At 42.1% G+C, this 26,115-nt stretch overlaps 1 protein-coding gene across 5 annotated transcripts in view; it reads left to right on the top strand.

Annotated features, from left to right (window-relative positions):
- The window catches only part of CSMD2 (CUB and Sushi multiple domains 2), a 544,176-nt gene that overhangs the window by 387,937 nt on the left and 130,124 nt on the right, over window positions 1-26,115 (top strand). For all 5 annotated transcript variants that reach the window (XR_001597587.2, XR_001597586.2, XR_001597588.2 and 2 more), the window contains exons 22-25: window positions 1,809-1,978; window positions 8,880-9,036; window positions 10,850-11,041; window positions 14,345-14,471. Coding sequence is in view for 2 of the 5 variants with exons in the window: in XM_016150537.2 (XP_016006023.2) it covers window positions 1,809-1,978; window positions 8,880-9,036; window positions 10,850-11,041; window positions 14,345-14,471 (646 nt within the window). In the remaining 3 variants the exon portion in view is untranslated. The remainder of the gene's footprint in view (window positions 1-1,808; window positions 1,979-8,879; window positions 9,037-10,849; window positions 11,042-14,344; window positions 14,472-26,115) is intronic.

The following is a 26,115-nucleotide window of genomic DNA, read 5'->3' as shown; positions in this document are numbered from 1 at the left end:
AACCTCAAAGGCCCCACCTCTAGATATCATCACATTGGGGAATAGGGCTTCGGCATATGAATTTGAGGTGGAACACAAACATTCAGTCATTGTAATGATTTATGTAAAGTCTTAGGAAACCGAAGCTGGTCCTGGACTGCAAAGAGCCCAGGGTGTTGGACCCATTGAAAAAGTTGAGACTTGGTGTTGGAACATGGTCATTGTCTTCAAAGGTCTAAGGAGCATCCTTGGGACCAGAGAACACACAAGGATATAACTAAGCCCACGAGAGGCTCAGCTCTGAATGTTTCTGTATCACCCGCTCTATCACTGCCTTGGCCTAGTACACTCCAGGGTTAGGGTAATTAGGGTTGAATATGTGGTCAAATCCGTGGTCCATTGGTTGACCTAAGGGTGCTCCCAGCCAAGGACTATGCCTGAAAGAGGAAAACCGAGGGATGGTTTAGAGAAACCAGACTTACTACATCAGCCTCAAAGATGCAACACTTGCTGCAAACTCCCCATATGTCCAGACAAATAATGGGCCTGCCATCTGGACTTGTATTTAACATCCTTCCAGAACCTAATTATTTAGGAGTGTACATCTTCTGAGGTCAGTGCACTCCATTTTCATTCATTCATTCATTTGGCAAATATTTATTTTACAGAGGCTCCAAGCTAAGACTCAGAAATTCACAGATTCATTAAGCATGACCTTAACCCTCAAGTAACTCACAGTTTGGGTGGGGGAGTACAGGCAAGTAACAAGCAATCAGGGTGCCATATTGAGGATGCTGTGATACAGAAGAACAGGGAGAGGCTTCGCAATTATTAAAGGCCCTAGAAAGCCAGCTACAGGGTTCTTCAGCATGTGCTGAGCTACTTTTCTGCTTCTCCTTTTCCTTTCATCTGCTGATGGCCACCCTGCCCAGGCACTGAGTGGGTGCTGGGGATATAGAAACATGACCAAACCCTAAAAGGTTCTCAGTGCAGTGGAGAAGATAGAAATAAGTCAAGTAAAATGTGGTAACTGCTATAAATAAGGTTATGGGAACGATGCGGAAAGAATGACTAATTCTGGAGGAGAAGAAACAGGTTTTGAGAGGAGGGCGTGAATTCATTAGCTGTTGAAAGAAACTGGGTTTTAATGGGTCAGTGCTAAAACTTTCCCCAGAGCCTTGGGGGCCCTAAATTCCAGCACCAAGAGGTCCTTGACACCCTCCTCTTCATGAATTGAGAGATTTGATCTAAATTGCAAAGTACCAGGTTCTGTATCTTTAAAACAGGGATGGTAATTATGCCAACTTATGGAGCTGCTTGTTGTGACTAATGACTGAAATGGTCTTTGTAAAACTCAGAAGACACTAGCAATTATTATTCGATCTTGTCCCCTCTATCCTCCAATATCAAAAGGCTTCATCTCTCCTCACTTGGCTGCACCATCCTCCCCGACATCCTCCACGGTCTTTCTGTTGCTATGATACTTTATGAACAGGTGTGGGGAATGGCTGCCTCATAATACTGTGAAAGTAAAGGATTCCTGGTGGGTTTGTTTCTGTTTCTGCAGGAGGAGACAGACAAACGGAATGAGAGAGAGAGAAAGAAACCAAGCAAAACTATAGATGGGCAGGTGTCTAAAAAACAAAACAAAACAAAACAAAAGTTTCATAAGCAGTCCTACAGACAAGCAGACAAACGGACAGATAAATGGGCATTTTGGCTGCTAGAGAGGCAAACAACTTGTCTTTGTAAGGTTCTCCAGCACTGCGAGTTGTTTTCTGGATGTAGTTATGGGAGTTAATCTACGATTATTGTGATTCTCTTTGCAGCTGAGTGTGGGAATTCAGTCACGGGCACTCAGGGCACTTTGCTGTCTCCCAACTTTCCTGTGAACTACAGTAACAACCACGAGTGCATATACTCCATCCAGACCCAGCCGGGAAAGGGGATTCAGCTGAAAGCCAGAGCATTCGAGCTCTCTGAAGGAGATGTCCTCAAGGTAACAACCAACAGAGTTCCTAGAGCATGTACGTTACAGAAGCAAATGTGAGGGCAGCACTCACTTGTTTGTCTCTGTGCAAACGACCCACATTTTCATCTTCCCTCTTGAGTCCCAGTATATCATTCTCACTCATCTGGGAGAAAGTGAGAACCTATAAGAGAAGGGTATGTGAGTGTCCAAGAATGTGGCTTTAGAGTTTGCTTAGGAACTGACTGCTCGAATACATCTGTGATTGACTACCTAAGAAGTAGTAGTAGTAGTAGTAGTAGTAGTAGTAGTAGTAGTAGTAGTAGTAATAATAATAATAAATTCAGCTGGAGTGGCTAATGGATCAGGTTTTCCACTGTGAACCCTGACCATCAACCTGAAGAGCTAACTGTTCTGTGAAGAGCTCACAGAATGTTCATATGTGTGCACGTGTGTGCACTTGTATAGATATGTTTGTGAATATAGATAATTTTGTACATATGCTTACACATGTGTGTGAATCTGTATCTATTTTGTTTGGGGATCTGTGTATATACTTGTATCAGTGTATTGTGTGTGTGCACTTATATATGTTTTGAGTATTTATTTCAGTCACTAGTAGGCTATTGTAGTAGCTTTGGTGTGTCATGGTGATGACCTATGTGTGGCAGTTGGGCTAAAGAAAGTAGATTCAAGATATATATGTCAGAGAAAGAAATGATAGAACTTACATTATAGAGTTATAGAGAGGAAGTCATTAAGACAGTGGGAATACATGACATATTTCTTTGTGTGTGTAATTGTGTCTCTAAACACATGTGATGTGTGTAATCAAAGAGTCTACTCTGTAGGATTTATCAAAAAGCTGCCTTATTAAAATGGATCTTAAGGAAAATCTCACACAGGATCTGTCCATTTTCATCCTAGGCCAAGACACTTTTCTTAGCTTGTTCTAATATAGTTTTATTCCCTGTAGCCAGAGAAGTCTTGACCTTAGAAATAACCAGATGTTATTACTCTGGAATGTCCAAAGAGAAACCATTAAATAATCCTCATCCCTGAGGATTCTCTCTAAATGAACAGTTGGCAGCGACCAGATCTCAATTCCACTAGCTTCTCAGTAAGCATACTAGGTCTGAGAGACCACACGGAGCCACGGTTTCTCTCAATGTGACGTTCTGCATTTCCTTTGGCTTTTGTCGACAAGCCAGGTAAAGCAGGGGAATGCCATGGCTGGTGCCTAAAAATGAGTGGTCAGGCTCATTAGAGGTTGCCATAATATTGCTCGCAAGCACGCGCGCTCTCTCTCTCTCTCTCTCTCTCTCTCTCTCTCTCTCTCTCTCACACACACACACACACACAGCACACACACACAGTAGCACCAGGAGCAGGAGGAACTCCTGCTGTGACCTCTCTGGCTTGACTCTTCTGCTTGCCCTTAAAGACTAAATATTTCCATTCTCTGTTTTCATTCTTCCTTGAAAATAGTGTGCCAACAAGAAAATTAACTGGGTGTGTGTAAATCTTCAGTAGCTCAGAAGAAGGGGACCTGTCTGAGAACTTACAGCTAACTGCCCCTTTCTAAGCAACAAAGGAAAAAAAAAAAAGTTAAAGCCTCCTAATTTGTATTCTTAACAAGATTTGAGAGAATAATATATATTTGATGTAAAAAAATAGGCAATAATGAAAACAGAGCAATCTGAGTTGAGGAAAGATTGAATAGAGATGAAAAACATGATCACCCAATTAAAAAATGGAGTGGAGGCAATGGACAGAAAATGGTAAACCACCGAAAAATGAAATCATTTATTATAAGATAAATTAGAGAGCTTCTCCCACATCTCATAAGGAAATGAAAAAGAGGATTCTTTTATATTAATAGAATGTACAATCAATCCACAGTAAAATTTTTTGTGCCAAATAACATAGCATGAATAAATTAAATAAAAACTGCAGAAATGTAAAAAATTTTAATAAGTTACAGTCAGTGTTGCAGAAGATTTTAATATACCTCTGTTAGTCTCTGTCGTATCATCTAGGTTAAAAATAAATAAAGATTTAGGTAGCTTGAAATAATATAACAGATTTAATTCAAAAAAAGTAGGACAAAGATACTTTTAAAGATAAAGGCAGAATGACTAAAAAATTAAAAATAGCAATTATCAACACAACCAACTGTTTCTTTGAAAACTTTAATAAAATAGACAAACTTACAGAAGTGATTAAAGAATAAAGGCACAAATATATAATATTAATGATAAAAAAAGGAACATAGTCATAGATATAGTAGAGATTATAAAAATAATAAGAAAATATTTAGAACAACTATAAGATACCTGAAAACTTAGATGAAATGGAATTTTTAATAGTTAAAAGTACTAACATCAAGGAAAAAATGAATAAACCAATAAACTGCAATTCCCCCATATCCTCTCTCAAAGGCTTCAGGTCTGGACTATTTTGCAGGTATGCTAACAAAACTTCAAGGAACAATTAACCCCTGAAATAACCAATCTGTCTCAGAAAAGAAAAATTAAGATTTGTCTCCCAACTCATTTTATTTAAATGAGGGACAAGTGGAAACATTGATATCAAACTGAGTAAAGGCAGCATAAGAACAAAAGCTATTAGGCTAGTCTCACCTATGACCAGAGATCTAAAAATTATAAATACAATATATTGAATTTAGCTGTATATTAAAACAAAACTGACTAAGTGGAATTGATTCCAGGAATGTAAGGATGTGTCAGTACTAGAAAAGCTTATAATGCTATTTATTGGGCAAACCCTGTGAAATTGCCATTTTGTAGGTCAAATCTGATTGAATATTGGCAACTTTATGTGGCTTAACATAATACTCTATAAATAGAAGAGAAAAATACATGATCCTGCCAATGTACCCCCAGAACATTAAGCAATGAAATTTAATACACATTTATGATTTTTAAAAAATATCTCATACGACTATGGACAAAACTTTCTTAATCTGATAAAAAGTTTCTACTGACACCAGTAGCAGCAAATACTCTTACTGACAAAACTTCCTAAGGAATCGCCGTAAAGGCAGGACTAAGACCAGCAGTTCTACTGTCACCAATAGTATTCAACAGTATACCGCAGCTCAAGCCACTATAATTATACCCCCTCCAAAAAAAAAGAAGAAAAAAGAAACAATAAAAATTAGAAAGGAATATGTAAAATGTCTTATTCAGAAAATACAAAAGAGTCAACTATCAGAACCTATAAGACAACTCAGCAAAGCTATAATCAGGGGGGAAAAAAAGATCTTATTCATAATAGAAACAAAACTACAGGACTACTAGGAATAAGCCTAACAAAAATATGCCTAATCTTTATTGAGAAAATAAAACTTTATTTTGAAGGACATTAAAATAAATACAGGGAGGTTTCATGTTCATGGATGAACAAAAAATGTGAACAGACAATTCACAGATAAGGAAAGTAAAATTCTGATAAACATACAAAAAGATGCTCAATCTCAGTGATAATCAGTGGCATTAAAACAAGATACTTACCATTTTCTCACCCATCAAATTGAAAAAAAATAGATCGCCTGAAAATACTAAGTGCTGGCAAGGATATAAAAGCAATGGAAACTGCCATGTATTGTTAGTGAGACTGAACCTGGTATTGGTCTACAGAAAGCAATCTGGCAATATCCAGCAATGCTGAAAATGTGCCTTCCCCACTCTTCCATTCTAGATGTATGTCTTAGAGAAAGTCAAACGCATGTGTGCGAGAAGACATTCAGCAGCATTCATGGGAATGTTCACATTGTTTGTCAAACTGTGTGTAAAAACTGTGCATTTAGAATTTTTCTTTTAAGCCAGCCGTCTTGTTAAACTGTCATACTAGATGTAATGATATATGTATATCAAAACATCGAGTTGTACTTCTTAATTATATACAATTTTTATTTGTCAGTTATACCTCAACAAAGCTGAAAAAAAATATATCTAATAGAGAAGAAGGAAAACAGAAAGTAGTGAGATGTAATGGATGCGCATAGATTCTCCTGGATTTCTCAGGAAAGACATTCCCATCACCTGTACATAGTGATGAACTGACCATCAAAGCACTTTTCTTCTAGACAAGCAATAGTCTGTTAGGAAATCAATGTATGCAAAGACCCAATTCCCAAAAGCAATCGAAAATATAAAAATACCCAGATAAATACAAAATTTTACTGAGACGTAAAAGACAACTTGATTAAATGGAGCCAGACACTATGTATACAAACAGGAAGATTTAATGTCATAGAAATGTATTTTTCTACTAATCAATTCATACATTTAATGTTAATCAGAATTACAGAAGTTAGTTGTTGTTTTTTTTTTCTTTTGCAGAGAAGGCTTGTTTTTAATTTGAAAAAAATTCTTCTTGAGGTTATCTTGAAGAATAAATATGGAAGAATATTTTTTTAAGTTAAAAAAGACAAATGAGGGAGGACTTGCCCTACTAAATATTTGTGTTTAAAAGCTACAGTCATTAAAATAGTATGGGTCATACACCAGAATAAACAAAGAGATGAACGCAATAGAATAGAAAGTTGACACAACCAAATTTATTTAACTGTATATGTGATAATGGTAGATTTAAAATTGGTGGTAGATGAAATATTTACTAACAGAGTTTAGTTAAATGGCTAACCAACTAGGGAGAAAAGGTACAATTTTATCTTATATCATATGCCAAAATAAATCCAGGTGGATTTAAGGACGAAAGTACTGGAAGAAAACATTGGTTTAGTTATTTTTCATACATTTATTGAGTGCCTCTTATGTGCTAGAGCACATTCTGATGTGTGAATAATTTTATAAAGGGCTGGGTTAATTTTATGATGGAAATTCTTGCAGCTATTTAAATGCTTTTGGGGAAGAATATTTGATGGGGAAGATATTTGAATATTTGAAAGATATGCACATTATATTAAGTGAAAGAGCAGTTACCATATAGCATCTATAGTTTGATCTTGAATTATAAAAAATGAAGGAAATAAATATATATAAGTAAAGATATGCATAGAACAAAGCTTAGAGAGATAGTCACCGAAATGTTGAGTGCTGAAAGTTGCTTTTATTTTCTTTGTGTTTTTCTGTTTTATAAGTTTTCTGCAATAAATACTTTACCATAATGACACATTTTTTTTGTTCTTAATGAATTAAGATGAATTATGCTTTGAAATTAAGGAAAAAATCCTGTTCCCATTACACTTTTATTAATTAACAACAATTTCCTAAAACCATCATTTATCCAAAGAGTATTCAAGTTTCCAATTATCTCTCCCAATATTTTTTTAAATTTGCAGTTTATTTGAATTAGGATCCAAATAAAGTACATACATTGAATTAGTTGCCTCTTGTGGTTTTTAATCTATATAGGTTTCTACCTCTATTTCCCCCCCCCCCCAACTTGTAATTTATTTGTTGGGGAGATTGGGTCATTTGCTTAGTGGAATTTTTCACATTCTGGATTCTGATGACCACATTCCCAGAGTATCATTTCACAATGGTCCTCTGTCCTCTATATTTCCTGTAAGTTATAGCAGCTTGATCTGATTCAGGTTTGTTTGTTTGTTTGTTTGTTTGTTTGTTTTTTCAGCAAATTTACTCCATAGGTAGTGATGTGTCTTCCATCAAGAAGCACATGATATCTCGTTGTCTCTTATTGTGATGTTAGCAAGCACCGATGATAAATGCCTTAATCAATTAATTCCAATAGATGTTTTAGTAAGGAAAAATATTCTTATGACAATGCCGATGCAGCAGTGAGCTAAAACTCTTTGAACTGGTGCCACCTCTATGACTGCTGGAACTCTGGAATTCTCTCAGTCTGTCAGTGATACAAAACAATTGCACGTAGGATCTGGAAACAGACTTGAGTCTCCCGGGGGCCTAAACAAATCTCTGTAATATACAGCACTGTTAGCTTGAAGGATGGCTTCTTTTAGAAAGCTTTGCTTCATAAATAGTAGAATGGAAATATTGTTCCAATTTGCTGGCAGCTGGCACCACATCCTGTGCCATGCACAAATATTCATCACCCACCCATAGATCCCATCTTTGATATTTACCAAAGCACCAGGGGGTCCTTCACTCAATCACAACTTCTGTTGTTATTTGTACAATTATCTGGAAAGGAGCAGCAACCTCAAAACCTGGGGAGCCAGTTCATTATTCTGATGATTGTTGACTTTGCTGGTGCTCAGAAGTTCAGGGCACAGATGGGAGTCAGGGAAGCCAGATGCCTGCACGATTCCACCCCTGGCAAGCCCAGCAGGCCCTCTCTGGAGCCCTTCTTTTAGAAGGCAAGGGGAAGAGGCTGAGCTGGAGGAAGGAAGGGAAGGGCATCATGACATGCTGGTCATCTTAACTTCACCTTAACTGGATCCCAGGGGCCATGTCCAGCAGAATATTCAAGACTGAGGCCACTGCCACAGCAGGGTGGGGTCAAGGAGGAGGATGGTTGTCTTATCTCCTGGAAGGACAGGATTGAGTGTTTAGCGATGCAGAGATGCTGAATTCTTTCAGCGTGCCTGTGTGCAGAAGCAGATGGCTTGGGCAGCCGGACAGCCCTAACCTGGCCTCCCCAGGCTGCAGAAGAGTAAGCCGATGCCATATGGGAGTCTAGGGAACAAGAGCAGATCTCCACTGGAAAGGTCAGAACAGCAACCAGTTCCTAGAGACTGGATTCACACTGAGATGGGCTGGGTACCAAGTGGAGACGAGAAGGGCCTATAACTCATTCAGATGCCGGTTCCACTCTGCCGTCTTCTTTGCATTTGATGACTCACCGACTCTAACAGTTATCAGTGCTAAACTCTGGCAATGTGGGAGCTGTAGGATGAGAAGCTGTGATCTGAAATAAGGCCATGCTGACGACATTGGGTTGGGGTCTCTCCCATGCTCAGGTCTATGACGGCAACAACAACTCGGCCCGCTTACTGGGGGTGTTCAGCCGCTCTGAGATGCTGGGGGTGACCTTGAACAGCACATCCAGCAATTTGTGGCTTGATTTCATCACTGATGCCGAAAACACCAGCAAGGGCTTTGAGCTGCAATTTTCCAGTAAGTCTTTCTTGCATCTCAGTGGATGATAAGTCAAGCTTTCCCTAGTTCCACAAACAGGGAAGTTGGGGCTCTGGGACATGGTCCATCACCAAGTCGGTTTGGTTTTCTCTAACTGGAGCATGCTTAGCTGGTCATGTCCCCTCAGGCATTGTGCCTGTGATTTAGATAAGCGGCCACTTGGCACACAGCTCTGTGGTTTAAACTTGTGGTTGGCTGAACTGAGAGCATACCTTTTACTCACTCATACTTTAAAAATTATAAACGCTGAGCCTTTTAATTAAAGCCAGCCACCAAAGATAGCCTTTGCTAATCATGGCATTTATAGAACAATATTCAGCTCCAGCCAGATGTAAAGAATACAAACACGAATGTTTAATTATGTTCAATTTTACTACTCCCAAAAGAGTCGAGTCTTGATTCTTTCCCTCTTTTTTTTTTTCATGGTTTTAACTTTCTCCTTTACTCCCGGAATTTTGAAAACAGAAAGCACCCAGGATGGTACGCAGCCCCTTGGTGTACTTAGGATGACATCCCCGTTCTTTAGTGTCACCACCATTTATATTTATTTATTTGATCTTCTAATTATCCAGTAGATACCAAAAAAAAAAAAAAGCTGTGCTTTTATAGACTATTTTAACATGCAGTGAGTACCCGTCAACTGATGAATGGATAAACAAAACATGTTTTGTTCATCTATACGATGACATATTATTTGGCCCTCAAAAAGGATGAAGTTTTGCTACATGCTTCGATGTGAATGAACCTTGAAAACATTACGCTAAGAGAAAGTAGCCAGTCACAAAAGGCCACGTATTATATGATCCATCTATATGAACTGTCAAGAATTGGCAAGTCCGTTGAGACAGAAAGAAAATTGATGGTTGCCTAGGGCTGAGGGGGTTTGGGGAAAATGTGGACAGGGTTTCTTTTCAAGGAGATGAAAATGTCCTGACGTCGATTATCTTAATAGGTGCATAACTCTGCGAATGTACTAAAGACACTGAATTGTATACTTCAGATGGGTGACTGTTTAGTATGTGAATTATTTCTCAGTAAATCTGTTAGAGAAAACAAATTTAATGCGTCTTCTCAAGATCCCTTTCTCCTGGGCTCCAGGCCTTCTGGCAGAGGAGGTCTGAGCCTGTTACAGCAGGCGGATCAGTGGAGGAAGATTAAATAGAGTCTTATTCAAATTCCATTTCTATCATCTGAGATTGTGTGACTTTGGGACAATTTACTTAACCTTTCTAAGTCAATGTTCTCAGTTGTAAAATGCAGGTAATTATACCTCCCTATAAGACTCCCGTGAATAACAAATGAGAGATAACACATGTGAGGCACCATCGAGTAGAAACTCTGTATAAGCTCTGCTGAGGTTTCCTGCTCCAGCCTTTTTAAATAGAGTGTATTTAAGCAGGACATAATTGAGGTTTGAAACATACGTTTAAAGTGACTTTTCCATATTACCTTATCCCATCAGAATATCTTGGTGAGCAAAATTGAAAGAACAGCTCCCACTAGCAAAATGCTATGGGGTCAAACAAAAGAAATAGAGAATTCCAACCCTAGGCCTGAAAACTGTTAAAAGCTGTCGTGGGAGAAATAACAGATCATTTACATACAGCGACAGGGGACACAATCTCTGTAATCCACCCTCACCTGAGCATAATGATATGGCGGCCCCCGAGCAGTGAGTCCTTCAGTCCCTAGAGGCATGTGCCAGTCAGCTTCCTCCAGGAAATGGTTTTTGAGCGAGTACGATTTCTGCCATGGCAGGCCTTGCTCACCCTACCTCTTCTCTCTTCACCAGGTTTTGAACTCATCAAATGTGAAGACCCAGGAACTCCCCAGTTTGGCTACAAGGTTCACGACGAAGGCCATTTTGCAGGGAGCTCTGTGTCCTTCAGCTGTGACCCTGGATACAGCCTGCGGGGCAGTGAGGAGCTGCTGTGTCTGAGCGGAGAACGCAGAACCTGGGACCAGCCTCTCCCCACCTGTGTCGGTAGGAGTCCTCTTGCTTGCTGTCTCACACGCTTAGCAAGTGGGGCCAGAGCCAAGTCGTGCCCTCAGAATCACAATGCCGGTGAGAGAGAAGAGATAGCAGAGTCAGTAGAAAGGGAGAGGTGGAGCTTTGGGCTGGGTGCCAGAGGTTCCTGCAACACCAAGACTCAGATGAGTCTCCAACTTACTCTGGTCCTCAGTTTCTCTATAGGCCAAATGGAGCTCATGCTCCCTTTTCTGAGGAAATGTTGAAAGAAAGAGTAAGATCATGAGCTGGCATCTTCTTAAGCCTGTGGTGCTTCCAGAATGTCAGCAGAGGCTCTCTGGAAGCCTTATCTGTGTGTCACAGGACAAGAGAAATCGGGTCCAAGGCAGAAATGTGAAATAGGCAACACCTGCCATTCTGTCTGTCTGGCCTTCCATTTCTCACCACCCACCTCGCTGCACATGTCACCTTCCCTGTTGATCCGGATCCCTGCAACACCACTTAGTCCTGCTTTCCCCTCCCCAAACACCAAGCCTTCCCCTCTCTCCATCCCTTCCCCACATCCCACAACCTCAATGTGTCTGTGCAGCACTGGCTAATCTTATAAGAACAAAACAAACACCGGGAAAGCATTTAAGTGCCTACCAAGCGCTATATGCCAGACTTGGCGCATCTATGTTCCAGTATATGCAGAGGAAGAGAAATACAAAAGGAAAAAAGCATTTTCCCTGCCCTTCGGGAGCCCATACTCTAGCAAGGAGAGTAGATACTGAAACAGATCACTGATAATACAAGATAAGCACTGTAAAAAGAATTATGTGCAAAGCGTTGGGGGAATATGAGAAAGTTTTGCACAGGAGGTGATATTTCAATTGAAACTTGAAAGGAGGAGTAAGAATTCGCCAGCGGGGAAGTGAGGTGGGGAGGTGACCATTCTAGCCACAGCATGTGCAAGGGCTGAAGGTGTGAACCAGAGTGGTGGGAAATGTTAACGGCCAATATTCTTTCCCCCTAGACAACTACATTTTAGTAGGATTTTCAACACTTACACAACAGAGTGTCTAAAAGCAAGGACTTTAAGTGTGAAAGTGGGCAGGCCAGGGTAGTAGGCTTCAAGTAGCCTCTAGAGTCTACCTCTCTCTTTGTGTTTAAGATCGATTCAGTCTGGGATCATGCCCCATCCCTTTCTCCCTGCATCCTTTTTTTATCCCCTTCTTTTATTCATGTGCCAGGCCTGTGCCAGGCCCCGGGAATACAGAGGAAAGCAGATCCCAGACCAGTGAGCGGGGAGACCCGTGCAGAAACAGACAACCGTATAATGCGATAGGCAAGCCAGAGCAAGCGAAACGTGAAGGAGAGATGATGGTTCACATTATAAGACAATTATTTGCTTTGCAGAAAGGATTCAGGGTAAGGTTCTTTTGAATATCAAATTTGCCAGTTGGACTGAACTTCGAGGATCCACTCAAGCAGTACTAGTAAGAATATTTATACTCTGAAACTCAGGCCTTTGCCACTGAGACTCCCTCAGTCCTCACTTAGGGGAGTGAGGCTGTGTACTTGGGATTACGTGTGTAGATTTTTACATATGTCATGTTGTTGTAGACTTTATCGTGGCCTGCCAGAAATGTCTGTTGTAACTTAAAACATCCAAATGTTTTCTTCATTGATGAGTGCATGCTATAGCCCAGAGAAAACAGCCAAGGCTCTCGGATGGAAAGCAGGGAGAGCACCAGAAAGAGTGGCTTCTTATGCTCTTACCGGTGAATCTGCTGCAGGCTGGCCACTTGGCCCCTCCTGCCCACCTGCCAGTCCTCAGATAAAGTGATCCGTGAGGAAAGAAGCAGTGTGTCCTTGAGGAAGTGCTCCTTCAAACACTCACTTTCTGGAAAGCAGGAGAGGTTTCTCCATCTGGAATATGGAAGGCAGCTCTAGCCAAGGACAACGATAGTGTCCTATCACCTTTCTAGATATCTCCTCTATTTGTGGGGCCAGACAGGCTTTCTCCCCACAATTTATAGTTCATCCTCTCACCCACACTCTGCTCCCTGCCATGGGCCCACTCAGCCCTGTGTCTTTCAATCAGGTTGGTTTCTCCCATCGCAACAGCCCCGCAGAGGGAAGACTCGCAGTGAAGCTGGACCAAAGATTCTGGTCTCATGAGGAGGCTTGCTGGCAGAGAACCCTTCCCTTCATCATGCCTTAGTGGTCTCATGTCAAGTCATGGCACCCAAGAGACGCTTAATGGGTCCTTTGTAGCAACAGATGAAGATCTTTCTTCCATTTGTGACTTTGATCCCATCTTCTCCTATTTCTTCCACAGTCTTGTTCATCAATCACTCCCTTTTCCAAAAAAACTTTGCAATAAATTTCTTCTTAATTTTCACTCATGATCCCTTGATTCAGACCTTTATAGTGATTCACCTTGGAAACAATAAGCTTTTTTCATTTATCCATCCATCTAATCATTCGATAAATATTTATTAAAACATCTATAATGTGCCAAACACTACTCTAGGCACTTGATGTGCAAATTTGAGTAAGACAAGGTCTATGCTGCCAAGTTGCTTATGGTCTTGTGAAGGAGATAGTCATGATAATAGCTTGTTACACACTTTTCATGCACAGTGTGAATATACCACATTTATTTATCCATTCGTCACTTGATGGACATGTGGGTTGTTTCCATTTGGGGGTGATTATGAATAATGCTACCGTGATCATTCATTACACATTTTTCTGTGAACGTATTACTTTCATTTCTCTTGGGTAGATACCTAAGAACAGAATTGCTGGGGTCATAGGCTAACTATGTTGAGCATCTTGAGGAATTATGAAACTGTTTTCCAAAGAGGCTGCGCTGTTTTATGTTTCCACCAGCCACGTATGAGGGTTTCCAGTTTCTCCACATCCTCACCTACACTTGTTAATGTCAGTCTTTTTTATTTTAGCCATCCTCGTGGATGTGAAATGGTATCTCATTGTGATTTTCATTTGCAGCCCCCTAATGACTGATGATGGTAAACACCTCTTCATGAGCTCATTAGTCGTTTTTGTGTGTGTGTACCTTCTTTGCAGAAATGCCTATTCAGATCCTGTGGCCATTTTTTAATTGGATTGCTGGTCTTTTCACTATTGAGTTGTAGGAAGTCTTTGTAGATTCTGGATACAAGACTCATCCAAGGACCTTCTATATGCTGTGCTCAGTCACCTGGAGTGAATGAGGGGGACACAGGGACACAGTCAAGAGGAGCCACCAAGTCTTGGCTGGCAGCGAAGGCCACCCCATGAAGCTCACTCTTTTGGGATTTTTTTCAGCCGAGTGTGGAGGGACAGTGAAAGGAGAGGTGTCGGGGCAGGTGCTGTCACCCGGGTATCCAGCTCCTTACGAACACAATCTCAACTGCATCTGGACCATCGAGGCTGACGCCGGCTGCACCATTGGGTAAGTGTCAGGGCCGGCAGAGTAACCAGTGCCAGTGCAGGAGAGTCATCTCCAGCATCATCACCAGACCACCCAGCTAGCACCTGGTCCCACCCACCTCACCTGGAGGCCCCTGTGATCAACAGTGGTTGTTGTGACCCCAGGCGTGGGCTGGGGCCCATGGAAAACCTGGAAAGGCTAGTTTCGGCCTCACAGGGCTGCAGTCCAAGTTCAGACAACTCTCTTGCCTAGATGGCACAGTTATAGCAGAGTAGCAGAGGTCATGGACTTGAAGTTATATGGGCCCCAGTTTGAATCCCAGCCCTGCCCTTGACTGTTTACAGGACCTTGGGTAAGTTCTTTATCCTCTCTGAGTATTACTGTCTCCTTCTGGATTATGGTTTATAATACCAGCTTCTCAGGATAAACCACTGAAATGAGATGTTGCATAGTACTTGGAACATAGTAAATATTTAATAATGGTTCTGTGAAACAATGGTTCTGCGGTTCTCATACAGTAGTATGGATTGGCTTAGAGCTGTTTGAGCATAGATTGCTTATGATTTAGGGTTGTGGAGGGAATAATTACAAAAGCCCAGTAGTGTCTTTCCATATAAGCACTTGAACAACAGGAATTACTTATTGGAGTTCCAAGGAATCAGAGAAGAAAAGTGTATTACCATTTTAACCAACACAGAACCTAGCACACATGTTGTCTTATTAACTCTTCACAGTAGCCCTATTAATACCAATAGTAAGCCCTAATAACAAACAGGCAGAGGAACTGACCCTGGGTGGCCAGGCTCAAGAAGCTGGAAATGGGACCACATGGCAGGAGCATCACCTGTGGTTTGGTGGTGGGGACAAGGGGGACAGGGTAGAGGGGTGAATGGAAGTAGGAGATGGAGCTGGTGGAGCCAGCTGTGACCAGAGCATGAAGGGCCTTGGGGGCTGCGATGCTGGGTTTGGACCTGTCCTGGCAGCCTGGTGGAGAACGGGTTGACTGATTCTGGGAGCCAGTGAGGAGATCGCCTCCAGAGTGTGGAGGGGCTGAGGAGGCCTGAGCCCAACCAGTGGCGGTGGGGACAGGGAAGAACAGACTTAATTCAGGAGACATTTAAGCAGTCACGCCAGCTGGTCTCTCTCAGAAAACTTGGAAATTGAGGTTTCTTCTGTTTCTCCAATTTTTCGTGTAACATATAATATGTAAAATATATAGAAAAGTTAATAGGACAGTGCACCGAGCACCTACCTACCAGCTAGACTCAGCCGTTGTGAATATTTTGGCACATCTGCTTTTTCTCTTTTTGCTTTCCTTTTTCTTTTTTTTTTTTTTTTCGAATCACTCAAAAAAAAGTACATTGTGGAAATCATGACACTTCATTCCCCGGTGCTTTCACGTTCATCTTCTAAAGAGAAGGCTACTCTCCTCCATGACACAGCAACATTAGCATACCCAAGACATGCAACATTAATTTCCTGGAATTAAGGGTTATGACAAGGGTTGGAGGACAGCAGAGCAGATAGGAGCAGCTGACAGAGAGAGCGTAAGAAATCAATGACAGGGTTTCTGGGCAGGAGCGAGGACTGATTTATGCTACAGTGAGTGCATGGGGTAGGCCGGAGGATCCCTTCCTAGCTGTCAGGAAGAGAGGATAAAAAGGAATACCAGAAACGTCCTCTCCTGTGTGACAGCGAGAACCGTAAAGTCACGGAGCGCGCTGAGAGCGTGCGTGAGGACTCCAAGAAGAGGAACAGCAGGAAGAAGGTAAAGCTGCTTCAGCCCTCCATCCGGAAGGCTCCTTGGAGCCACAGGGCCTCGAAAGAGCTAATGCCGAGCGAGCAGAGGAGGGCTTCCCAGCTGCAGCGAGAGCTGCGGAAGGTGGAAGGTGGAAGCTGAGCGCTCTCCCTCCTTCTCCTGCCCTCTCCCTCCCTCTGCTCGCACCTCTCTTTCCCCCTCCCACTACTTCTCTCTCTCTGTCTCTCTCTCTGTCTCTCTCTCTGTCTCTCTGTCTCTCTCTGTCTTTCAGGCTCTCTCCCTCCCTCCTCCCCGCTCCCTTCTCTCTCCTTCTATCAATCTCTCCCCCTCCCCCCACCTTTCCTTTCTCCCTCGCCCTCCCCACACACCCCTCACTTGAATACCCAGCAGCAAAGTTAAGGGAATTCATAATTAGACTGAATTTAAACAAACACAAAAAGCCTCCTTTGTGTTTGAGTCCTTATTCAGAGTGAGATTTAGTTATTGTTTTTGAAATGTGAATATCTATAGAATTTTTTATAAAAAATAGTTTTTTTTAAAAAAAAAACCTATTTTTAAAAATTTATAATACAAACGATAAAGAATTTTATAAAGTGGAAATCAGAGGTCCCCATAATCTTCCTCCGTTTTCCTCCCTACACCATTGGTATTCATTCTACTTTGTCCGCCAGTATCGCATAAAGCGAATGCAACACACGTGCTTTCTAAAGCAGGATCATCTCTGTGCATGGCTCACTAACTTGCTTTTTGTTTTAGTATTTAACCATATATCACCATCTTATTATGTCAATATATATAGATCTGCCTCATTCTGTTTGATGGCTACAGGGAATTCTATTATATGCACAACCATAATTTATTTAACAGCTCCCCTATTGATAAAGTGAATATTTTCAGTTTTTCACTCCAGTAAACATCCCTATACATGAATCTTTGAACAGTTGTCCAATTATTTCTTAAGATGTATTCTTAGAAGATAAATTTCTGTACAGGACCTCAAAGCTCCCTCCAGATATCGCGACGATTTACGCATCCATCAGAAGCCTGCTTCCCCACACAGCATCACTAGGCATTGCCAGTCCTGTCAGTGTTTAGCAGTTTGATGGACAAAACAATACTCAGTTGTCTTCACTGCTTCAAGTTTCGTGTACATTTGTTCTTTTGGGGAATTTTTTTTTTTTCTATGTAGAGTGTTCAGTTGGGTTCATTTCTAAATAGTCTATATTTCAGTTTAGATTTCATTGTAACCTGAGTATTTAAGAATTTTTTAAAGGTACTAAGTGGTTATATATTCTCTATGATCTCTTTTATTATTTTTATTTTTCTGTTAGAGTTGACATTCAGTAGTTTATATTAGTTTTGGGTGTACAGCATAATGGTTAGACATTTATATATGTTCTGTGAATTTTTGAAGAAAGTGAAGAGTTCAGGATTTTATATATTTTTTGACATCAAATGTATTATACTTTCTTTCAAACCAATGTATGCTTTTTTATTGCTTTCCTTTATTTTCACCTCTTCCTATTATTAGCTAACTTGACTTAATTGACTGTTTTTTTCTATAGTGATTTGAAAGTTCTGTATCCTATTTTTATTCTGCCAGTGATCATGTGTTTTTATTAATTCCATTTTCAACAGTATTTACCCTGTTATTTCCTCCTCTTTGTTTTGGAAATGTTGTTTTTGTTTTTGTTTCTGTCTAAGGAAGCTGCATTTTTTTGTTGTTTTCAGATCTCTCTTGACGGCCTACTTTTATTTTATCAATGTGTGTCATCTTGCATCTCTCTGAGAATACTATTCATGTTTTGTTTTACAACATATTCTGTTCTTCCCCTGCCTTAACTGCACTTTGCAGTTGGACCATTCGGTCTGACTATTCAGCTGGATTCCTTTGAAGAGCTAATTCTCTTCGCATCCTAGTTTTGTCATTCATTCGCTATCAAGCCCTAGCTAAGACCCGGGCTGTGGCATCAGACAACCTGCTACTCTTCCTAGCCACGTAGCTTAGGAAATGCTTCAAGCAGGCACCTCAGTACTCTTATCTGTAAAATGGTGGTTAAAAACAGTACCCACCACCTAAGTTTGCTCTGAGGATTAAGTGAGTTAACATACCATAACAAACAAGTGATGTGTGCCCCCTCCAGGAGCTAGTTAGGTGGTTGTTTGTTTTACCCAGATGGCGCATCCCCTGAGCAAAGCAAGTTGTAGGTCACCCCTTAGAGTCACTGGTGGTGGGTGCCAAGCTATTGGTGGGAATATGTGTCAAGTCTTCCCTTTGGGTGTGCCAGATGGGAGAGAGGATGTGGGACAGCCTACAGGCCAGTCTCTAAGGTTATTCCCAGGGCGCAGGCAAGAGAAAGCTTGCAGACACCTCTTCCCACTCCGCCCCAGTGTTGGAAGTAACCGGAGAGATCTATCTATGGTCAACCTCAGTCCAGCAAGCTGGGCAAGGGTAGTAACCTTCCAGGAGTGCCCAGGAGGGACAGTGTTTAACTACAGGGATCGGTGGCCAGGCTGACCCCCAAGTAGGGTCCAAGCAGGAATGTAGGCCCTTCGTGAATGTGCATGACATGAGTGGGCTGGCAATCATTAGACCCTGCCCTTGAACACAGGGGGCATCTTGCAGCATTTTTTCTCTGATTGCCAAGAATGGGACAGGCTGATCGATGAACTCCATCCGAGCCTGGCAGTTAATAGTAAGAGAGCAGACCAGTGAGCTGCACTGTCCACGTCCCTCTCTCTTGTGTCATCAGTACGTACGACATGAAAGTTTCATTCCATATGGCGGGGGGGGGGGGACCTCGTCTCAGTTTCCAATGTTGGGCCGGAATTTTCTTTTTTATAATTAGTGGACCAGCTCAGGTGAAAATTGGAGAAGAGAGGGAGGCAAAGCCTTTTGCTCTTGGTCCTCCCCTCTACCTAGCATTCAGCAAACACCTACAGCATACTAAGTTCTGAATCAGTTAAATTGTCCCCATCTTATAGGTGAGCTCATTGAGGCCCGGAAAGGATGAATGTTGTTTCACGATTGCTCAGTGAGGTGGCGTTCAGTGCCATCCTGTCTAGCTCCAGTCTCTCCTCTTCCCTGTCTGCCATTCTGACCCTGGTTCAGTTCCATTCAACAGAACATACACTGAACACCTTCCCTGTGCCAAACTGTGTACGCTGTGCAGTGGGAAATACGCAGCTCAGCCTCAGGTCAGTCCTTGCCTTCCGAGGGCTCTCGTGCTAGTGGGAAAACAGTCGGACAGGTACTCCGAGACAAGCACTGTACTCCTAGGGCACAGTGTAGAGGCCAACAATCCAATTGAGAGGCTGTACAATGGAGGCTGGAATACAGGGGAAAGACAGCGCCTGATGCGGCGGGGGCCTGCATCAGGGGAGATAAGGTTTTGTGGGTAACGAGGGGTCTCTGCAGGATCCTGAGTGTGGAGATGAGAACTCTGACTGGGTTTCTTACTATAACGAGGAGCCATTGGAATAGTTAGAAGACAGTAATGACATTCAGCTCAATTAAAAATCCTAGAGCATTTACTCAGTGCCAGGCTTTCTGCCAGGCACTGAGCACATAAATATAAATAAGGAACAGTCTTTCCCCTTGAAGGCCTCCGTCTTATAGATAGACATTTCAACAGTTAGGAGTGGAAATAGAAAAACTGACTAAAGCAGGCTTTAACAGATGGAGGCTCGCTTTTCTCCTGGAACAAGCACCCGAAGGTCCCATCCAGACCTGTGCTCTGGATGCCGTCACCTTTCTTCTTGCTGTGCCATCCTGAGGCTTTCATCCTCATGGTGACCTTGTCAGCTGCTACAGCTCCAGGCATTATGTCTGTGTTCCAGTTTAAAAGGAACAGGAGAGGGAAGTGGAAAGGGCACAGCTTGCTTCTTGTGAGCGTTTGCCTATTTATTCAGGAAGAACCACTATCCTTAGAGACATCATCCTACATCTCATTAGTCAGAACTTGCCATGCCTGGCTGAGGGAAAGCGGGGAAATCAATTTTGTTTTGCTTTTACAATTTCAATAGTGGAGACAGACGAGAGATTTGGAAATGGAGTACAGATAAGCCAACCTACAGTGTCTGCTATAGATTCTAATATAATGTGATAAGTGCTATAGTAGATGTATGTTCAAAACAATAGGAAAGCATTTGCAAGGACAGCTCATAATTCCAGGTGACAGTTGGGGCAGGCTGTTACAGAGAGGAAGTACTATTCTAGCTCCGCTTTAAAAAACAGCAGTAGTTCACCATGCAGGGTGGAGGTAAAGCCCCTCCAGGCATGTGAAAGAGGGGACGGTGTGAATGTACATAGGTGATTCTGGAAGACCTCGTTGCGGGGTGTGACATGACGATATCTCCATTTCAGGAAGATCCGTGGCAGCAATGCAGAGGAAAAATTGCCTGGGAAACCAGAGAGAGGGTCTAAGATAACTGTTTGAGGGGTCCTGGTTACATTGTGAATAACCGAGTTTTATTTCTTGAGTACAAATTTGGCTGGGGTTGAGAACTATATGTGTCTGACTACATGGAGGGAAAGGAAGGAAGGGAGAAGAGATGGCCCTTAGCGGGTGTGCTTGCCCTGAAGAGATCTGGGGCCCATGAAGGATGGAGAACTTATCGTTCCTAGAAGCTTTGATTTCTGCTCCTAATGCTCATTTAGTCATAAAGCTCACATTCACTAATAATCCTCGTTGCTTGATTTTTAACTGTAAGGATGCTTCCTAATGACTAATGCAGAGGACAACCTGGAAACTCCATCCTTGGCTGTTGGCCACAAAGCAGTAGGATTAGCAAGAGAGGGGTGGGGGCACGCTTTTGATTAACCAGAACCCCTGCCCAGTGGCGCTTGTCTTCCTGGGAGGATGCTGGACTAGACAAAACATCTGGCTGTGCCTGAAGCCCAGATTCCCCCTCTGCAGTTTCATATCAGTCCTAGGGCAGCAGTTTCCCCACTGTGATCAGTGCTGCTTCCCTTTAAACCAGCGAGTGGGCAGCTGGCCCAGAGGAGGCAGAAGGCACCAGAAGTGAAGCTTCTGTTCGCAGCTCTTGCCAGGAATCGTGGCCGCAGGTTTAGCGGTTTCCAGAAGGTTTATTTTTGAGCAGTGACAGTAAGTTAAACCTTAAACAGAGAAGGTTCATGTACTTGCACTGCAAGAGCTGACCTCCTGAAGGAACTGAACAGATAAGCACACACACAGCGGGGTACTCCTTTGTCAGATTTAAGGTTTCAACAATCGGGGAATAGTCGAAAAGAGCTCAAAAGTTTTTTGAAAGAGGATGTGGGTAACCTGGTAGGTATAAATGTAGGTTTAAGAATAGTGGTGCTCTCTGGCAATTTCGTTTTTCATGGATGACCTCTAGAAAAAGAAACACAACCTACTTCAAATTATCCAATAATAATAATCCAGCTGAGCTACACTGGATAGGTACATTGGCCATATATCAACTTGACTGCCACTTTACAATCCCAGAGATGGATACCGACATCTCTTAGGAGAAAATAAACAGTTCGACTAAAGAAATGCAGGCCTTGTTGGCTGGCCACACTGGGCCAGTATAGATCTTTCTTTTTCAACTATAAGTAAACAAATAAGCAGAAAATAAAATAACTTTGCGATGGCACTTAAAACTTAACCATTCTCAAAAAAGAGGACCATTTCCCTAAAGAAATAGGAACATATTTTCTGAAAAGATTTTTTTTCATAATAGACAAAAGAAAATTTAAATAGGCGTATAGATAATATTCTCGTTTAAATATACGAAACAAGGATGATAAGGAAGAGAAGATGGAGGATAAAATGGGGAGGGGAACTCCTGTAAGAGAAAGACAATGATGGAGACAAATTGAGAATGCAAAAAAAGTAAACACATGATAACAGTTAAAATCCACAATGGCAGCATATGCCTTGTAAGAAATACAAGCATTGAAGTAGGAGACAAGCTAAAGAATCTCTCTGAGACTGCGGAAAAAAACTTATGAAGGTATGGAAGTAATGAAAGTTGCCAACTGTGAAAGACAGAGTGCCAATCCAGGCAGAGAAATGAAGGAGAACAATGAGTAAATGGAGCAGAAGATATAATAAAATGCAAAACGTCAGCTAACTCCTTTGAGAAGATGGGCAGAGGGATGAAGTGACCAGTGCTAAAATTTCCTCGATGAATTAAAAGGACTCACTGAGTTCCAGGTAAACTGATTTAGATACAATTTAATGAAAAACAAAACTGTTCCAAGGATAATTTAAAAATCCCTAAAAGCATTTGCCGAAACACACTCACACAGGGAAGTACACAATCAGCTCTCATCAAATAAAAACAGTAATTTACGAAAAACAAGCAGCACAACTAATCCCATCCTCCTAACATTTCTTCTCGGTAATATCAAAGACCAAAGCCAATGATGTTTTGAGACTCAACAATCATTGATTCAGCCAAGATACAACATGCACAAAAGCCACAGAAAATTGCCAGTCAGGTTCCTTGAAGAACTTGTAAAGATCTTGCAGTAGGCTGAGTGACAGCCCCCAAAGATATCAGGCCCTAACTCCTGGAAGCTGTAAATGTTACCTTATTTGGAAAAAGGATCTTTGCAAGATGTGATTAAACTAAGGATTTTGTCACGTTATGAAGGTGGATCCTAAACGCATTCACAGGTATCCTTATAAGAGGGAAGCAGAGGGAGATTTTATACACAAGGAAGAGAAGATGCTAGGAAGACAGACACAGAAATTGGAATGATGCAGCCACAAGCCAAGGAATGCCAATAGCCACCAGAAGTTGGAAGAGGCCAAGAACAGATTCTCCTCTAGAGATGCCGGAGGGGGTGCGGCCCTGCCGACACCTCGATTTTAGTGTAACCTCACTGATTTCAGACATCTGGCCTCTAGAACTTTGACAGAATATATGTCTGTTGTTTCAAGTCACCAAATTTGTTACAGCAGCCACAGGAAACTGAAACAGATGTATAGTTTTTCACCTACCGAGATGTTTAGGAAAAACTATACTATGAACGATGACCATGAAAGACATTTAAGATGAGTCTGTAGTCCCTGATTATATTGTCAGTGGTTTGATACTGGGAGAAGTCATAGGGGAAAGCAAAATCTTTTTAGGTTTTCTGTCTTACCATGATGGAGAGTGAAATGGCATATTATTTTTCTTAAGTCTGATCATTAGAGAAATGCAAGTATAGGAGTATTTTTTCAAAAATGTTTAAAGATGCTTAAAGTAGAATTAAAAGCAAAATGTATACTTTACAAATCACTGAAGGAAATGTGAAATCTAAAAAATATTACAAAAAGGAAAAGGAGATAGCAAGAAAATGTAATAAACAAAAAGCATAAAACAGAATGATGGAAATAAGCTTTTTTTTCACAGTAATGGCTACCTGACACAACAAATAACCCCGAGACTTCAGTGCTTTCATATAGTAAAGGTTAATTTTTCACTCACTTCACAGTCCAGGGCCAGTCTGCAGCGGGGCAGAGCCCCGGGTATGTGTAAGTGGGGGTGCCTCTTCCACCAAGTAATTCAAGGCTCCAGGCTCCTTCCATGTGAGAACCACATGGTCCTCCAGGACTTCCTCATATGTAGCCAGCTGAGGGGGGAAGAGACAAAGCACGAGGTCATGGAACAATGCTTTTTAAGAGTCAGGCCTTTCTCCCGCATCCCACTGACCAGAACACGTTTCACAGCTCACCTAATTCTGAAGGAGTTTGAGCCCAGAAGGAAAAGGAAACAAGAGTCCGTGAACATATAGCATCAATACTGCCACCAAGAACAACCATATCAGCTCTGATAACATGTGTAATTCGCTTTTGTCTGGCCACCCCATCAAATGAGGTAAAGGGAACGGAAGTAGACAAGGCAGGAGAGAGAGGCCAGGGTTACGAGAGCTCGGGATGTTCAGGGGAGTGGGAAGGTCTGTGGACACAGGCTCCAGAGCTATCATCTGAGACCTTGTTGAAGGATCAGCAAAGAACCAAGGTCAAGTGGGAGAGCAGAGTGCAAGACCCAGATGCTGAGCAAAGGATCTGCAAAAGGAGTGGGCAGAGCCATGTGTGGGGCAGCCCAGAGGGAGGCCCCAGGATGATGGCTACAGGAAAAGGAAGCCTATTGTTACATGTGGAGTGATTACTGACCCACCTGGGGGCAGGGAGGGAGCTAAAAGGTGCCATGAGCTAGTGCCCACAAGTTAAACTTCAGTATTGCAAGGAAAAGATTCTCAAGTTAAGAAAAAATCACTGCTCAAAAGAAATAAAATATTAATAAATATTGGGTACAAAGAAATAGCGTGAGTACGTACATGAAAAGCATGGATCACAATATTGCTTTTCTATAACAAAGCAAAATTCAAAGTCAAAAAAACATTCAATGGGACAGAGGAGTTATTTCATGTGATAAAATGCATAATCCATAATAATGCTAACAGTCGTGAATCTTCAGGTACCAAATAACCTAACAGGAAAACGTGACGCAAAATCCACTGGAAATACAAGGAGAAATTGACAGTTATAGAAACTTTAACACATCTCCCTTAGTCAAGTAAAAATAAATAGAATAAAAATGGAATTTGTTTTAGGTGATTTTACCATTCATTGATTTTATACTATGTATCAGGGTCAGTGCTAGATGCTTCATATGGATCGCATTTACAATAATCCTCTTAGTAACACGCTGGATAGGTAGTGTTACTGCCATTTTATCGAGGAGTAAACTGAAGCTCTGTAAGATCCCCTAATTAGCTCTCTCAGAACCAGTATTTGAACCGAGGTCTTTACCTCCGCAGCTGTTTTTCCCACTTTTCTATAAGCCTCTTCAGAAAGCAGAGCCTTTCATTTTATAGAAAACAGTTCTTCCGAGAAGGACAAAGATCCATCTGCCTCTCACAGAATCCCTGGCACCTTCAGGGCAGGTTCTGGCGAATGATAGACAGCCGCAGAGTTTGCATTTACAGGGTGATGAGGAAGAGAAAGCAACTGGTCCAAGGTCACCCAGCGAGTTAGAGTGAAACACAGGGCAGCTGCCTAAATCTTGCGTTTGCGCACTGCCCCGACCTCCCAGACCGCCAGGCACCACAGCTTCTCCAGTGACCGAAAGCCCAGGTTCATCCTTCCACCTATGAAAATAACAAAAGGATCTTTTTTTTCCTATCGAATACCAGCTGGCCCCAGGAAAGAAGAGCCTCTAATTTTGCTCTAGACACCAATGCTCGTTTTGGCCTTTGGTCTGTCTTCTCAGTTTTTGCTCTTTGGATGGCACGATGCTTTAATGATTATTGTCTGCTACTACGATCGTGGTTTAATTGTTGGTTTGCAGCTCCGTGGCTCAGAGGAGGCCATTTTATAAAATGAGTATTATTTTCTTATTGTCATTTCCAGTGTCACTAAGAATAAGTTAAGCTGCATTCTCATTTGGGGGCAGGAGCGACTCCTGAGCCCCTGCGCCCTGCAGCAGCTGTTCGTTCACATGCCATTTTCCCCCCATGTAAAGATTCACCGCGATGACGCGATGACTCGCATCAGTGCAGCGTCCCTTGTGCTCATGCAGTGGCGACAGTGGCTTGGGAGCACCCCAGGCCCTTCCGTATCCCGGGGCCCAGTCCGAGGCAAGGGAAATCAACATGTTCCTTGGATACAGATGAACCACCCGTGAGCAATGAGGCGGGCCATCTCCACGAAACGCTCCGTGTCTGAACGTTTCTTTCGGCTCGAGAGAACTGAGGACTAGAACCGCAGAAGCAAGTTTTGCCTGTGGACAGCACTTGAAAGGCGCAGGCAGCTACAATGAGAATCCGATGCTCTCTGCGCTTTTTAGATTTAGACTCTGGTAGAACATCTTTTCCTGTCCTTGAAACTGAGTGTCGTGAAGCTTACGAGCCTTGCCAGCAAAGCCCCAGGAAGTCTCAGG

The sequence above is a fragment of the Rousettus aegyptiacus genome, unplaced genomic scaffold (genome assembly GCF_014176215.1).
Source record: "Rousettus aegyptiacus isolate mRouAeg1 unplaced genomic scaffold, mRouAeg1.p scaffold_m13_p_1, whole genome shotgun sequence".
Taxonomy (NCBI): domain Eukaryota; kingdom Metazoa; phylum Chordata; class Mammalia; order Chiroptera; family Pteropodidae; genus Rousettus; species Rousettus aegyptiacus.
The sequence above is the reverse complement of the archived record's forward strand: the minus strand, read 5'-3'. Positions and strand labels throughout refer to the sequence as shown.